This window comes from Cebus imitator, unplaced genomic scaffold, assembly GCF_001604975.1.
Source record: "Cebus imitator isolate Cc_AM_T3 unplaced genomic scaffold, Cebus_imitator-1.0 Scaffold744, whole genome shotgun sequence".
NCBI classification, from domain to species: Eukaryota; Metazoa; Chordata; class Mammalia; order Primates; family Cebidae; genus Cebus; species Cebus imitator.
This window is the reverse complement of record NW_016108059.1, coordinates 257,232-273,088: the sequence shown is the minus strand read 5'-3', so window position 1 is coordinate 273,088 and position 15,857 is coordinate 257,232. Positions and strand designations below refer to the sequence as shown.

General features: G+C 35.0%; 2 protein-coding genes across 10 annotated transcripts in view; one reads left to right on the top strand and one right to left on the bottom strand.

Moving 5' to 3' along the window:
* The window catches only part of LOC108296837 (methionine aminopeptidase 2-like), a 13,110-nt gene extending 8,016 nt beyond the window's left edge, over positions 1-5,094 (bottom strand). The window contains 1 exon segment of the mRNA XM_037735188.1: positions 5,069-5,094. Within this exon segment, the coding sequence (XP_037591116.1) occupies positions 5,069-5,094 (26 nt within the window).
* CSNK1G3 (casein kinase 1 gamma 3) overlaps positions 1-15,857 on the top strand; it is a 105,226-nt gene that overhangs the window by 20,971 nt on the left and 68,398 nt on the right. For 8 of the 9 annotated variants that reach the window (XM_017519436.2, XM_017519434.2, XM_017519432.2 and 5 more), the window contains exon 2: positions 11,174-11,599. In XM_017519436.2, the coding sequence (XP_017374925.1) occupies positions 11,422-11,599 (178 nt within the window). In that variant the 5' untranslated portion in view covers positions 11,174-11,421. Of the gene's footprint in view, positions 1-8,252; positions 11,600-15,857 lie in introns of those variants that run through there. The other variant, XM_017519429.2, reaches the window with a different exon arrangement.

The following is a 15,857-nucleotide window of genomic DNA, read 5'->3' as shown; positions in this document are numbered from 1 at the left end:
TGATATAAGAACACCCTTAGAAATTTCCAAGTCTAATCCTTCTATTTTATAATTATTAAAATGAGCTTAGACAGATTAAGTGTTTTGTTCAATGCTATACAGCTAATTAGGATCTAAATGGGATTCCAGGATTACTATGTTTCATTCTATGCTCTTTATAATAGCACATAGTCCGGCAAGCAGTATTAAAGAGGTCTGGAAGCAGCTATCAAGGATTCCAAGACCTGGGAGAATTGATGTGTTGGAATAGGATACAAATCCTGGGACTTGGGTAAAAGAGAAGGTTATGCTACCTTATATAAGATTCAATTTTAGAAAATCAGAGCTAGAGATTTTTCTTAAGGGCTTGATGAAGTAAGCAGCCATTTTGGAGAAGTCCACATGGCAAACTATAGGCAGCTTCTAGAAACTGTAGGCAACCTCTAGCAACTGAGGGTGGCCTCCATCTGACAGCCAGCAAAAAGCTGGGGCTCTCAATTATACACTGCAAGCATATGAATTCTGTCCAGTCTGAAGGAGCTTGGAAAAGAATTTTTTCCCCACTTCAGCCTCCAGATGAGAAAGTGTCCTAGCCAATACCTTGAGTACAGCCTGAGCAGATCACCCAGCTAAGCTGTGCCCAGGCTTTGATCCACAGAGACTGTGAGATAAGAAGTTTGTATTGTTTTAAACCTCTAAGTTTTTAATAAGTTGTAACACAGTAATAGAAAACTAATGCATGTGGTCATGTCCAAGTGTATTGTGTTGTTCAGCATAGTACCATTGTATAGTAAACACAATGCTTTCTCATCTAATTTGAGAACAAATAACCTACACTCCACTGTGCCTTAAAAGCATGACCGTGAAAGTCCACTTTCTCTATTGGTTTTGATATCCATATGCATTGGTAATAAAAAATAAGTATAGTATAGCAGTAGGTAATGTGTGTGGCACTACTGTCAAGTTATAACTATGCCACTGCAATTTATGATTCTCTGAGCAGCAGTGTGAAATGATAAGTATACCACTTATGGTCTCTGTCGCAACTATTCAACTCTGCTCTTGTAGCACAAAAGCATCCATAACAACATGTAAACAAATTAGCATGGATTCCTATACAATTTTATATATGAAGACTAAACTTGGATTTCTTATTGTTGCATGTTTGTTATAAAATGTTATTCTTCTAATAATTCCTGATCCCCAACTATATGGAAATGTAAAGACTATTCTTAGGTCCAAGTTTGTATAAAAATAGGCAAATAGCTTGCAGGCTGTAGTGTCATGACTCTTGATATAGACACACATGTAGGCATTTCTAATACTGCCTGATAGGTGCTATGATAGGGAAAAATACTGTAACATACTAAGACTTTTACTACAAAATATTTTAATTAAAATTCTAATTTGTTAAAAGTATTTTTAAAAAATAAAAAAATACGTTATTACAAGTTTATGAACAGTGACCTGAATATACTAAACTAGATGGAATAAAACAGGAAATGGCTTAGTTTCTCCCTAAGCACTATTGTCATCTATATATTTTGATTATTTTCACTTCCCAACTCATGAATGATATCCTCGTCCATTTTCACTGATTTCTTGTCATGTATCTTTATAAGAATCGTTTTGTTTTCTCAGTGGATTGCTTTACAGATATCGAAATGACCTGTTCAATTTTTGATGTTCAATTTTAAGCTAACTCATTACTTCTTTCTGCCTCTCTCTCTCTCCTAGTCTCCGACTTGGCGCTTGACTCTGGATCCTCTGTTGAGGAAGGGAATTAGGTGTTGTTTCTTCATTCATCTTTCTTCCATTCTCCCATTCATTAGCTACACCTTGCTCCTCTAGGGTTCATGTGAAGGAATAGGAAAGGGAAAAGGCAAAAGTCCTTTATATGCTTTTAAATGCTTCTATTGTGGAACAGTTCTGGTTGTCCAGAGGTTTCATATGGACCTCTTATGTAAAATGAACCAACCCACCCACACATATTTCTGTACATAAGTACTTATATACATGCACAAGCATTAAAAGCTTTGGAGCATACACACTGAATGAAAAGTTATGATTCTTTCTGAGAAGGGCAAGTGGGATGGAGGACAAGGGATGTGGATATCCCAAGGAATATTTTTACTTCATTGTATTATTGGAATTCTTATTAGATATAGCATGAGTTTTTTTGATATTTGATTAATTAAACATAAATGAAAAGCTATGTATTGAAAATAACATGAAAATTTGCTAAAAGAAAATTACTTCTATATCGAAAAAGTACAGAAGAGCCTTTTTTTTTTTTTTTAAGCTTCTTACAGCTAGATAGGAGGAATTAGTTATAGTTTTCTGTACCACTGTAGGATGACTATAGTTAACAGTAATACATAGTTTCAAACAGCTAGAAGGAGTATGTTGAATGTTCTTGACACAAAGAAATCATGTGTTTGAGATGATGCCTATGCTAATTATAATTACTCTGTGATCACTATATAATATGTGTATTGAAACATCACATGTACCCCATAAATATGTGCAATTATATGTCAAATAACTAAAACTTCTAAAATAAAATATTAAGTTCATTAACTTAAAGTGGCATTAAAAAGAGAAATAATCATATTTGTGGGCAAAGGACATGAATAGGCATTTTTCAAAAGAAGACACACACATGGCCAACAGGCATATGAAAAAATATTCAGCATCACAAATCATCAGGGAAATGCAAATTCAAACCACAGTGAGATATCTTCATTCATAATGATTCTTACTGAAAAGAAAAAAAAAAATCACAGATGTTGGTGAGGATGCAGAGAAAAGGGGACTCCTATACGCTGTTGGTGGGAATGTAAATTAGTACAACCTATGTGGAAAACAGTCTGGAGACTTTTCAAATAACTAAAAATAGAACTGCCACTGGATCCAGCAATCTCACTACTGGGTATCTACCCAAAGGAAGAGAAATCAATATGTCAGAAAGATACTTGCACTCCTACGTTTATGGCAACACTGTTCACAATAGCAAAGAGACAGAATCAACGTAAGTGCCCATCAAAGGATGAATGTGTAAATAGTGGTATGTATATATAATAGAATACTCTTAAGCAATAAAAAAGAACAAATCGTGTCTTTTGCAGCAACAGGAGGTTATTATCTTAAGCTAGGAACAGAAAGTCAGATATCACATGTTCTCACTTGTGAGTACTAAAAATGTTTATACATGGACTTAGAGAGTGGAATGATAGAGAGTGGAGACTTGGAAGGGTGGGGTGGTGGTGGGAGGGAGTAGGTGATGAGAAACTGATTAGTGGGAGCAATGTACATGTTTTGGGTGATGGTAAAAGCCCTCAGGTTGACCATATGCAAGCTATGCTTGCAATAAAATTGTACATTTACCCCATAGATTTGTACAAAAACGAAAGTAGCATTTTAAGGTAAATTTTATAGTAGTGGTATACTGGGGAAAACATACATCTTTAAATGAAATACACAGTTTTGTGTGTGTGTGGAGGGGAGGAAATTGTTTTTAAAAATCATATTTTGAGGTACAGTTTACATATAATGCATATATTTTAAGTACAGTTTGATGAGTTTTGACAAATGTATATATCCATATAATTTCCTCCCAATTAAGATATAGAACATTTCTTTCCTTCAGAAAGTTTCTCATGACCCTTTACTGTCAAATTTCCCACTACCCTACTTAACTGCTGACAGGATTTCTATCACCACAGCTTAGTTTTGCTGATTCTAGAGCTAAATATAACTAGAATCATGTAGTAGGTAATTGTTTATGCCTGACTTCGTTTACTCAGTTTAATGTCTGAGAAATTCACCATATTGTTGCATGTATCAGCATTTCGTTCCTTTTTAATGCTAAGTAGTCATCTATTATATGACTATACTAATGTGTTTATTCTTCTGTTAATGCAGATTTGGATCGTTTCCAATTTTTTGTCTATTATAAATGAGGCTGCTTTAAACATTAGTGTACAAGTCTTTTTGTAAACATGCATTTTATTTCCTTGGGTCAACATCTAAGGGTGGCATTGCTAAGTCATAGGTGTGTATATTATAAGAAACCATCAACCTTTTTTCCAAAGTCATACAAGTTTTACTTCCACCAGCACTTTTTTGAGAGTTCTAGTTCTTCATTCTTACCAATACTTGGTATTGTCAGTCTTTTAAATGTTAGCTATTTTAATGGCTGTGAAATGATATTTCATTATGGCTTTAATTTATATTTGCATGACAAGTAATGATATTGAGCACAGCTTCATATGCTTTGTATATATGCAATTTGTGTACTGTATATTCTTTGTGAAAAGAGTCTGTTTAAATCTTTTCTGTATTTAAAAAAATGGAGTTGTTCAGTGAGAACACGTGGTCACAAGGAGGGGAACATCATATATTGGGGCCTGTTAGGGGGGTGGGAGGCCAAGAAAGGGATAGCTTTAGGGAGAATACCTAATGTAGATGACGGGTTGATGGGTGCAGCCAACCACCATGGCACGTGTATACCTGTGTAACAAACCTGCACGTTCTGCACGTGTATCCCAATTTGTGTCCTTTGTAGGGACATGGATGAATCTGGAAACCATCATTGTCAGCAAACTGACAGAAGAACAGAAAATCAAACACCACATGTTCTCACTCATAGGTGGGTGTTGAACAATGAAAGCACATAGACACAGGGAAGGGAGCATTACACACTGGGTCTGTTGTGGGTGGCTAGGGGAGGGACAGTGGGGGGTGAGGAGGTTGGGGAGCGATAACTTGGGGAGAAATGCCAGATATAGGTGACCAGGAGATGGAGGCAGCAAACCAGCTTGCCATGTGTGTACCTATGCGACAATCCTGCATGATCTGCACATGTACCCCAGCACCTAAAGAACGATAAAAAAAAAAGGAGTTGTTTTTCTTACTGTTCAGTTGCAACATATTTATACACACTCATATAAAATAATTTAGCCCATACTGAAGTATTTGTATTTTTTTTTAAAGCTATCGCTTGATGGGAAATGATTATTTTTGATGACTTTATTAAGATTTTTTAATGATTTGTGATTTTAGCATCTTCTAAGACATTTTCACTTACCTTAAGATAGCAAAGATACTCCTCATTTTGGTTCTGGTATTTGTATTTAGCTCTATGATCCATTTCAAATTATCATTTTAAAAAAATACATGTTCACAGAGATAGGGTTTTGCTTTGTTTTTCAGGTTGGCCTGGCCTCAAGCAATCTTCCAGCCTTGGCCTTCCAAAGTGCTGTAGTTATAGGCATGAGCTTGGTCATGGGTTGAATTTTGTCAAATGTAATCTCTTGTCTGTTGAGATGATCCCATTGGGCTGTAATGCCAGCACTTTGAAGGCTGAAGTGGGCATATTGCTTGACCTTAGGGGTTTGAGACCAGCCTGGGCAACATGGCAAAACCTTGTCTGTACAAAACCCGAAAACATTAGCTGAGCGTGGTGGTGTGTGCCTGTGGTCTCAGCTACTTGGAGGCTGGGGTGTGAATATTACCAGAGCCTGAGGAAGTCGAGGCTGCAGTGAGCTGTGATTGTGCCACTGCACTCCAGCCTGGGCAACAGAGCAGCAAAAAAAAAAAAAAAAAAAAAAAAGATTATCCCTGTGGGTTTTCTATTTTCTGTTAGTTTGGTGAATTGATTTAAAATGTTAAGTCAGTCCTACACTTCTAGTATTAAACCTTTTTTGATTATTACTTGTTAAACTTTCTACATATTTGCTTATGTTGTACATAGAATTTTTGTATCTATGCTCATGAGAAATGCAGGTTTAATTTTCTTTGCATAAATTGTTTTTGTCAGGCTTTTGTGTTAGGATTGTGCTGATCTCACAAAGTAGAATGATTATTCCTATGTCCTGAAAGAGCTTTAGATTAGTATTACTTTTTCCTAACATTTGATAAAATTCACTAGTGAAATCATCTTTATGGGAACATTTTTTAATAGATTAAATTTTAGCAATAGATGTGGAACTTTTGATATTTTGTTTCACTTTGTATCCCTATGTTACATTTTTCAAGGAATTTGTCCATTTCATCTGTATTAAATTTATTGGCCTAAAGTTAGAGTCCTTTGTCCTTTAGTATTGATAGGATCATTTCGATATCTCTTCTTTCATTCTTCTTCTTGGTAATTTGTATATTCTCTTTTGTTCTTGATCATTTTTGCTAGGGGTTACAAAGTTTGTTGACCTTTATCAAAAATCAGCTTTTTGTCTGTTTTCTCTATTGTGGTCTATTTTCTGTCTTATTGATTTTCTTCTCTGGATAATTTCTTTGGAAATTATTGACACTTCTGCTTTATCCAGTTTGCCATTGAATGTATCTAGTGAAGGTTTTCATTTCAGTTATGACAGTTTTTATTCAAGGGTCTCTTTTTTCTCTTCGCTCTGGTATTTATCCATTTATTAGCTGAGAATTCCTATTTTTGCTCATTAAGACTATATTTTCCTATATGTTTATAACTATTAGTAATAACTATTGAAGTACTTCCCCAACTCTTGTCTGATTTGCTCTTTTCTCTAGCTGTTTTAAGGAGAAAACCCAGATCACCTATTAAAAACTTCTTTTCTAATATAGGCCTTTAAAGCTTCTGATTTCCTGCTAAGCATTAGAATTGCAAATTAGATTTTTTTTCTAATTTCTCTTGTGATTTTTTTTCAACTCATGAATTATTTAAATGTGTGTTTAATTTTCAAATTTGGGGACTCTTCTAGATGCTATATAGCTATTGATTTCTAATTTAATTTGTTTTTACTTTTTATTTTTTTGACACAGAGTCTTGCTCTGTCTCCCAGACTGGAGTGCAATGATGCGATCTTTGCTGACTGCAAGCTCTGCATCCAGGTTCAAGTGATTTTCCTGCCTTAGCCTCCCTAGCAGCTGGGACTACAGGCATGGCTAATTTTTGTATTTTTAATAGAGATAGGGTTTAACCATGTTTGCCAGGCTGATCTTGAACTCCTGACCCCAAGCTGGGTAGCCAGCTTGGCCTCCTAAAATGCTGAGATTACAGGCATGAGCCACCATGCCTAGCAATTTCTAATTTAATTCTATTTTGACCAGATATACTTTGTAATATTTTAGTTACTTGAGATTTAAATTATAGCACACATAAGATCTTTCTTGGTGAGCATTGAAAGGAATTTTATTTTGCAGTATTTTATAAATGTCAGTTAGTTCAAGGTAGTTGATGGTATTATCTAGATCTGCCATATACCTACTGATATTTTTTCTTATACCTTATTGATTACTGAAAGCATGTGATTAAAATATTTTTAATAAGGATTGCCTTTTTTCTTTTTAGTTTTGTTATTGCCTCAGTTTGCTTATACATATTTATTGTTTTTATGTCTTTCTATTGAATTCATATTTTTATCATTATAAAAATTATAAATTTTTATAATTTATTATATAGATTATAAATAAATTATAATTTATTATAATCCGTAAATTTGGAGATAATCCTTCGTTTTGATGTCGAGTTTGTATGATAATATAGCCTCACAAGCTTCTTATATGTGCTCTTTACACAGTATATCTTCTTCTATTATTTAACTTTCAATCTATCTGTATATTTGTATTTGTTTATTTATTTATTTTGAGACAGGGTCTCACTCTGCCACCCAGGCTGGAGTGTAGTGGCACAATCTTGGCTCACTGCAACCTCCACCTCCCAGGTTCAAGCGATTCTCCCACCTCAGCCTCCGGAGTAGCTGGGACCACAGGTGTGCACCACCACTCCCGGCTCATTATTTTTGTATTTTTAGTAGAGATGAGCTCTCACCATGTTGCCCAGGCTGGCCTTGAACTCCTCAGCTCAAGTGATTCACCTACCTCAGCCACCCAAAGGGCTTGGATTACAGGTGTGAGCCACTGCTGTATCTTTGTATTTAAAATAGTTTCTTGTAAACAGTTTGTAGTTGAGTCTTGTTTTTTTATATAGTCTGACAGTTTTTGCCTGTTTGGGGGAAAATCTGGTCTATTTCATTTTATATGCGTTTTAAAGTCCACTGTGTTGCTATTTGTTTTCTTTTGTCTTGTATGTTCTTTTTCTGTTGTTATAACCAAGTAATGTTTAATCTTCCATTTTATTTCTTGTCCTGGTTTTTTTTAGCTATTCCTATTGTAACTCATTTTTTATTGTTTGAGCTAGGTATTAAAATGTGCATTTTAACTTATCATTGGCTACCTAGAATTAATGTAGAACCACATAATTCTTCACAAATATAATCTTTTTCCTGTTTTCTTTTTAATTTATATAATGAATAAAAATTATGTGTATTTATTTATTGTGTAGTACATATTTTGAAATATGTATATGTTGTGGAATAGCTAAATAGAGCTGATTAACATCTGCATTACCTCACATTTTTTTTGTGTGTGGTGAGAACACTTAAAATCTACTTTCTTAATAATTTTCAAGAAGGAGTCTTAAAACAATGTAATTCCATTTACAACTACCCCTCCTTGCCATTTATGTTGTCATATATTTTACTTCTACCTGTGTTATATATGACATAAGAAATTGTTTATGCTTTAAATGGTAATTTATCTTTAAAGGAAATGAATACCCATGCATTTCCTAGTTTCAGCGCTCTAGATTTCTTCTTAAAGTTTCAAATTTCTGTCTGGTATTATGTGATTTACTTCAGCTTAAAGGACTATTTAAAAAGCATTTCTTGTTGTGCAGGTCTACTTGTGACCAATTCTCAGCTTCCCTTCATCTAAAAATGCCTTTCTTTCTCCTTGTTTTAAAGAATAACATTACTGAATGTAGAATTCTGAATTGATCAACACCTGTGGGAAAAAAAGAGGAAAAAGAATTTTAAGTTGAAAGTTTTTATTCCCCCTTTCATTGCTTTGAAAATATCCTTCCCTTTTCTTTTGGGCCTCCATTGTTTTTGATAAGTAGTTAGTTCCCCTGTATGTCAAGTTTAGTTTTTTCTCTCTCTGCTTTCAAGATTGTTTAAATTTTTGGATTTTAGCAGTTTGATTGCGATGTGCCTAGATTTAGTTTTTTTAAAAATTTATTATGTGATTATTGCTGAGACAATTTGTAGGTTTTTGTTGTTTTGTTTTATTAAATTTGGGGCGTTTTCAGCTATTATTTCTTCAATTTTTTTTTTCTGTCCTCTTCTTTTTCTTCAGTTAAATAGGACTCATAGCTATTTATTAGTGTTAAGTCATGTCTTCTAATTCAAGCATCAGGGTCATCTTGGCGTCTGTCTCCTTTGACAGCTTTGTTTCTTAGCCATGGGTTACATTTAATGCTGCTTTGCATGTTTGGTAATTTTTAGCAGTATTGTTGAGAGTCTGGGTTTTTGTCTTTTTGAGACTTAAGTTTTGTTCTAGGATGCAATTAATGTGTTCAGAGCTACTCTGAATGCTATCTAGGTTTAGTTTTAGACTTTAATTGGGACACTCTAGAGTAGGCCTTTACTGTTGGGTATGGTCCTTACTTTTGAGAGTTTTTGTGGCTTCCGAGCTGAATGCCTGGGATATTAGTGAGGTTCTTCTATTGACTGAATAGGAACTTTAAAGTTTCTCAGCTCTGTGAAGCTTCTAGTATTTCTATTCTTCATTTAACATTGTAGTAGCTATTTTCTGCTAGGTTTTTCAGACTATTCCCTTGCACACATGTAGCCTAGCCTTCTGCCCTGCTACCACCTTAACCCACCCCACTACAGAACTACTTCATTTTTGATTCTATGTACTACAAATTCCATTCACTTCAACAGCTGCATATTCTGATCTACGATCACTCTGTGTTGCCTGAGGCCTCCTTGTGCTGTGGTTGGGAAATTGCTCCTAGCCAGAGAGCTTGGATGAAGGTGAGACTCACCTTTTGTGTTTTTTCTCAAGGATCACAGTCTGTACTGCCTATTGTTTGATGCCTAAAAACAGATGCTTTATATATTTTGTCCAGCTTTCTACTTATTTACAACAGGAAGAGATGTTCAGTATAGTTACTGTGTCATGGCTGGAAGCAGAGTAAACGGAAGCTTACAGTTGCATCTGCAAATAAGAGTATGGCAAATAAAACAAACTTCATAAATAGATTGAGTGTTAGGAGTAATTGTGGAATCCTAATTAGGGAAAAGGAGTCAGGCTGGTAGGGGTGGGGGGCTGTAAAAAGAAAATCCTGGACTTTCTTCATGGTCCAGGACACATAGCCTTTCTGCAGAAAAAACTCAGAGTCTCCCTGTGCCCAGCTTATCACCAGACCCTCTGCTGATAGAAAAATACTGGTTAGCTCATTGCAACCTTGACATTATCAGTACTGCACGTAGCCCTCTCCAGCACAAGAATGATCCTATATAATCCCCACCAAGCCTTTGTCTCTTTTCAGTCAGCTCCTCTCTTGCTGATACGCCCATTGCTTTCCTGCAAAGTGTTTTCCTACTTTTTTTTTAATAAGTCTGCCTTTCTTTACTGTCTTGGTAAATTCCCTTACTGCCCACACTACCAGCCCCAGGTAGTCACTACCTGTAACAGTAATTGCATATTTGGGGAGTTGCTAAAAATTAATCAGAAAATACTGTTTGTTACAAACCTTGTTGTGGATGCATTATATAATTAGAAAATTTCTGTAATAGGAATAAGCATTTGATATCAATCCTTGTTTCTTCATTAGTGACTGTATTTTGAAATAATAATTTCTTTAATAGCAAAGAACAAGAGCCCACTCAAATTGTTCAAACAGAAATAGGGAAATTGCATAAGGATGCAGAATTACCATAGAAAAGTAGGGATATCGTGTAAGGGTGCAGAATTACCACAGAATTGAGGTAATTCCCAGAGAATATGAATGGGGAAGACTCTTCCAAAAGACTTGAAAAATATTTTGAGTACTGTTTGTCTAATTGAGATAATTTTAAGCTGAAAGGTTTATATTAGTGAATATATATTGATTTATGAAACAATATAATTTTGTCCCTTTTTTAATTTTTAAGAAGTAGTTGAATATGTGATTTCTTTGTTTTATTTTTGTCCTATCTTTGGTATTAAAGTATATAAATAAAGGATAATGATTAACTTAAAAGTGTGTACTGTGGTTTAATTTCAATGGGCATCAACAGATAGCAGTAATTCTTGCCTAAACTTTTGTTATCTAATTTCCCAAACATATATTTAAAATTCTTAGTTGACTAATTTCCTTTTCTTAATATTCTAGCTCTCTGTCAATATCAGCCCACATCATTGAAAAGATAATTTTGAAGACATGTTTTGCTGAAAAGACAACTGAGAAAAATTTTACGAATGGGATGAACATGCTCCGGTTAATTGACTACCTACTGCAATTTGAATGTTAACATTACCCATCTGGTACAGTTACCTAGTGATGTACCTATTTTCACAATACCCTATTTCAGTGTGCTTGTCTTGATTAAAGAATTCAAAGTGGAGTACCGCAAACTTGATATGGAAAATAAAAAGAAAGACAAGGACAAATCAGATGATAGAATGGCACGACCTAGTGGTCGATCGGGGCACAACACTCGAGGAACTGGGTCTTCATCGTCTGGAGTTTTAATGGTTGGACCTAATTTTAGAGTTGGAAAAAAAATTGGATGTGGCAATTTTGGAGAATTACGATTAGGTAAGACTATTTTGTTTATTCCATTATGTTAGAAGCACTTTAAAAATTGGAAGATACTTTTTAATGAAAATGATTTAGTATATAATTTGTTTAGTTGTTTAATGGTTGTGGTAATTTTAAAGAATACAGATGGTGGGAATTTCTTTTGTGCTTGTATTTTCATGTGTAAGAAATTCTCTAGTATAGGAATGTCTACTTTAACCATCCAGAGATTAATCATCCAGATTATGAGAAAACAAACAAAAAGGCCCAGTAAGCTGAAATAGCTTCCGGTAAAGCCTTTGCAGTTTTCTTTAGGAATATTTAGACTACTTTTTCAGATTCAAAAATGTTTAGTAATTGATCACTTTTGGGGCATGGGTATGGCTTAAAGTCAAGTTAATATATTGAAACTGCATACAATTAACAAATTTACATCATTGTAATTTAATTTTTTTCTTTCTACCCTTTCTTCTGCTTCAAGTATGTCTGGATTCCATATTCTTAACAAGTGGCTCAGTATTGATTCAGGTTATCATAATTAGGGGAATTTGAGAAATGCTGGTCTAATTAAGTTTCCTAATTCTATATTCAAGGCAGTTGGAACTCAGTGAGGGAAAGTTAATTGTCAGATGTTCACAACAATTTAATGGCAAGCTCATGATCAAAATTGTAGGTCTTTTAACTCCTAATACAGTAGTGATGTAGGTTTTTCATTGCAGAAAACCAAGAAGGAGGGTGGTGTGGTTATAATGGTTGTATAGAAGTCAGTATTCAGGTACCATGAGGGCTCTGGTCAGTGGACCACCAAGAGTGAACTTTAGATGTAAAAAGAAAATTTGACTTTACAGTTTCTCTTAGATTCAATCCTGCTGCTAGAAATAAATCCAATTGTATGTTTATCTACTCAACTACTACTCCTTTTCATCTTGTGAAGTACCCTAATCTGTAGTTACTCCTTCATCTTAATAGTTTTGTGTAGTTGATATTCATTAAATATTTGAATGAAGCAAGCCAATAAAAGGCAATTATATAATTTATATATTGTTGTTACATGATGTTGCCGGCAGACTCTTTCATATGTAGTAGGGATTCAAATAAGGGGCAATGTTTTATGTTTTATTATTTGAAGGATATTGAATTAGATACTTTGAAATCCCTAAATTGTGTCAGACTTTGGAGTTAGAAAAAACATTATTTACTTGTTTATAATCTGTTATTGTGTATAATTCTCAGCAACATCCAATACCTATTACATATTTATCATGTACCAGGCACGATTAGGCATTGATAATATTCTGGAAGAATATAAAAATAGTGCCTTATGGAGCAGATAAATCATTTAACCCCTCAGGCCCTCAAATTTCTCTTTATATTGGGATTATTTCCACTCCTAGGTTACTGTGATGATCAAATTTAGATAATATTGTGAAAAGACTGACACTATACTTGCATATACTTTGGCCATTTTTATTCAAAATCTGCTTCATATGGTTTATTTCAGAAAAACTATACACATACACAGATATATATGTATTTGTGTGAATATACACACACACCCATATACACACATGTGGCATGTGTATATAGGTGTGTGTGTGTATATTCACACAAATCTTGTTGACCATTTTAACAAGGACAATGTGAGAAACTATATGTACCATACTAAAACAGCAGTAAAACACCCTTTTCTTTTGCAGTGTGTGAATAAACAGGAATAGGAATATGATGGCTTCTTAGTATATCAATCTGCCTATCCTACCTATCTAATCTATCTATGGGTCTTTGGTGTATATATACATCTGTATATATTTATGTAAATTTATTTGAGTGTATTGTCTCTGCATCTGTGTTTTATGTATTCTTAAAAGATACATATGATATGTAGTTATAGACTAATCATTTTATTCTTCCTTTTTCATAGACTACTAAAAGAGTATTTTACTGCTTTTCAAAAAGCCCCAGATGGTTTATTTGTTAAGAAAATGTTATTGTGAGCATTATTCTTTCTATACCTCGATAAACACTAACCTTAAAAGCTCGTTTATATTCTTAAATTAGTTTCTTTAAAACCTCATTAATAGATATATCTTGAACATTTGATTTCTGGTACTGAAATTTTATGTGGTTTATATTGGGTAAGAAAGACTATAAGTTACACATGTTATAGGTAAGTGATTTTCAGTAAGGGTGCAATTGGTATTTTGGGCTGGACAGTTCTTTTTGGAATAGAAGACTGTTCCAGACATTGCAGGCCATTTAAAACTTCAGACCTTTGATGCTTGGCATGGTGGCTCTAATCTGTCATCCCAGCACTTTGGGAGACCGAGGCAGGAGGGTGGCTTGAGGCCAGGACTTCAAGACCAGCCTCCATAACATAGTGAGAGCCTGTCTCTACAGAAAATTAAAAAAATTAGCCAGGTGTGATGGTGTATGCCTATAGTCCTAGCTATTCAGGAGCCTGAGGCAGATGGTTCACTTGAGCTCAGGAGTTTAAAGTTGCAGTGAGCTATGATTGTGCCGCTGCACTCTAGCCCTGGTGACAGAGTGAGACACCGTCTCAAAAAAAAAAAAAAATCACGAGATTAAAAAAAATTGGTAAGCATTTAAAATAATAATTTAAATTATGTTTATTTAGTTTTAAATTGTATTTAAATACATGTATTTATCATTTTTATCTGGATTCTGTTTTTATTTTAAATTGAACAGGGCCAGGCGTGGTGGCTCTAATCCCAGCAGTTTGGGAGGCCGAGACCAGCCTTACCAACATGGTGAAACCCTGTCTCTACTAAAAATACAAAAATTAGCCAGGTATGGTGGCGCACGCCTGTAATCCCAGCTACTCGGGAGGCTAAGGCAGGAGAATCACTTGAACCCGGAAGGTGGAGGTTGTGGTGAGCTGAGATGGTGCCACTGCACTCCAGCCTGGGCAAGAGAGTGAAACTCTATCTCCAAAAAAAAAAAAAAAAATTAACAGTCAGGCTTGGTGGGGCATGCTTGTAGTTCCAGCTAATGGAGTGGCTGAGGTAGGAGGATCACTTGATTCTAGGAGGTTGAGTCCAGCCTAGACAATGTAGTGAGATCCTGTCTCTTAAAAAAATGAGAAGAAATAAGGAAGGTGAATTGATGTGCAAATGTTCCTCAACTTAAGATGGGGTTACATCCTGATAAAACCATCTTGAGTTGAAATATCTTGTTCAAAATGGGCATTTTATAGACATAATGACATTGAAAAACTCAAAACACAATATCCAGAAAATGCTGGCAATGCAGTACGCTGTAGAATATTGGTTGTTTAGCCTCATGATTGTGTGGGTGACTTGAGAGCATCACCTCACTGCACCTGCCCAGCATTGAGAGCTAGTATCATACTACTTATTGCTTATTTTGATCTTATCCAGGAAAAGATCAAATTTCAAAGTATGATTACTATTGAATGCATATTGTTTTTGCAACATTATATAAAGTTGAAATATCTCAAATTGAACCGTCGTAGTTGAGAACCATCTGTTTTTGTAGTTTTATTTTATGTGTTGGTAGTAAGGTTTGCTTTATTTATTTATTTATTTTCTTTATTGGTAGATGTATTTCTAGTTTGGGCAAACTCCTAGGAATGTTTTTGATAGTCACTCAATAAGACCAAACATAGCTAGCTAAAATACAGGGTTGATTGTATTATATATGTCTTTTTATTTTTCTGTATATTATGATGTTTTGACATCTTAAAAAATTTTTCTGGGTGGGATGAGATTGCCCCTCCAGGGGTTAACCAATTTTTAGAGTTAACAAAAAACTCAGTTGGGAGCATGCCTTTTATATGCACACTAACCAATCCACAGCCCTTTTCTATCTGGCCCATACACCCAGGAGGCAGTATTCTTTTACCTAATCATCCCTCCAGGGCCAGGTACCTGGCAGCTAGAGACCCATTATTATAGCCCAAGGGTCACTGGTATTATTCAAACTGAGTAATCCTTAACCATTTACCCTGCCTGGCTTTGCCTTACCCTTGGAAACTCCAGTAAATGCTTGGCCTAGTTACTCTGCTTGCTCTTGTTTTCTGCCACCTAACCAAAACTTAGTGCTTCCCCTGTGACCCTGTGTGGCATGCAGTGTGACTTCCTCTCTAGAATTTGTAAGTATAATAACTTTTATTTTTGTAGAGACTTTCCTTTGCAATCTGTGGCCACATCTGACTATAATATAAAAGAGCACAGGCCGGGCGTGGCGACTCACTCCTGTAATCCCAGCACTTTGGGAGGCCAAGGCTGGTGGATCA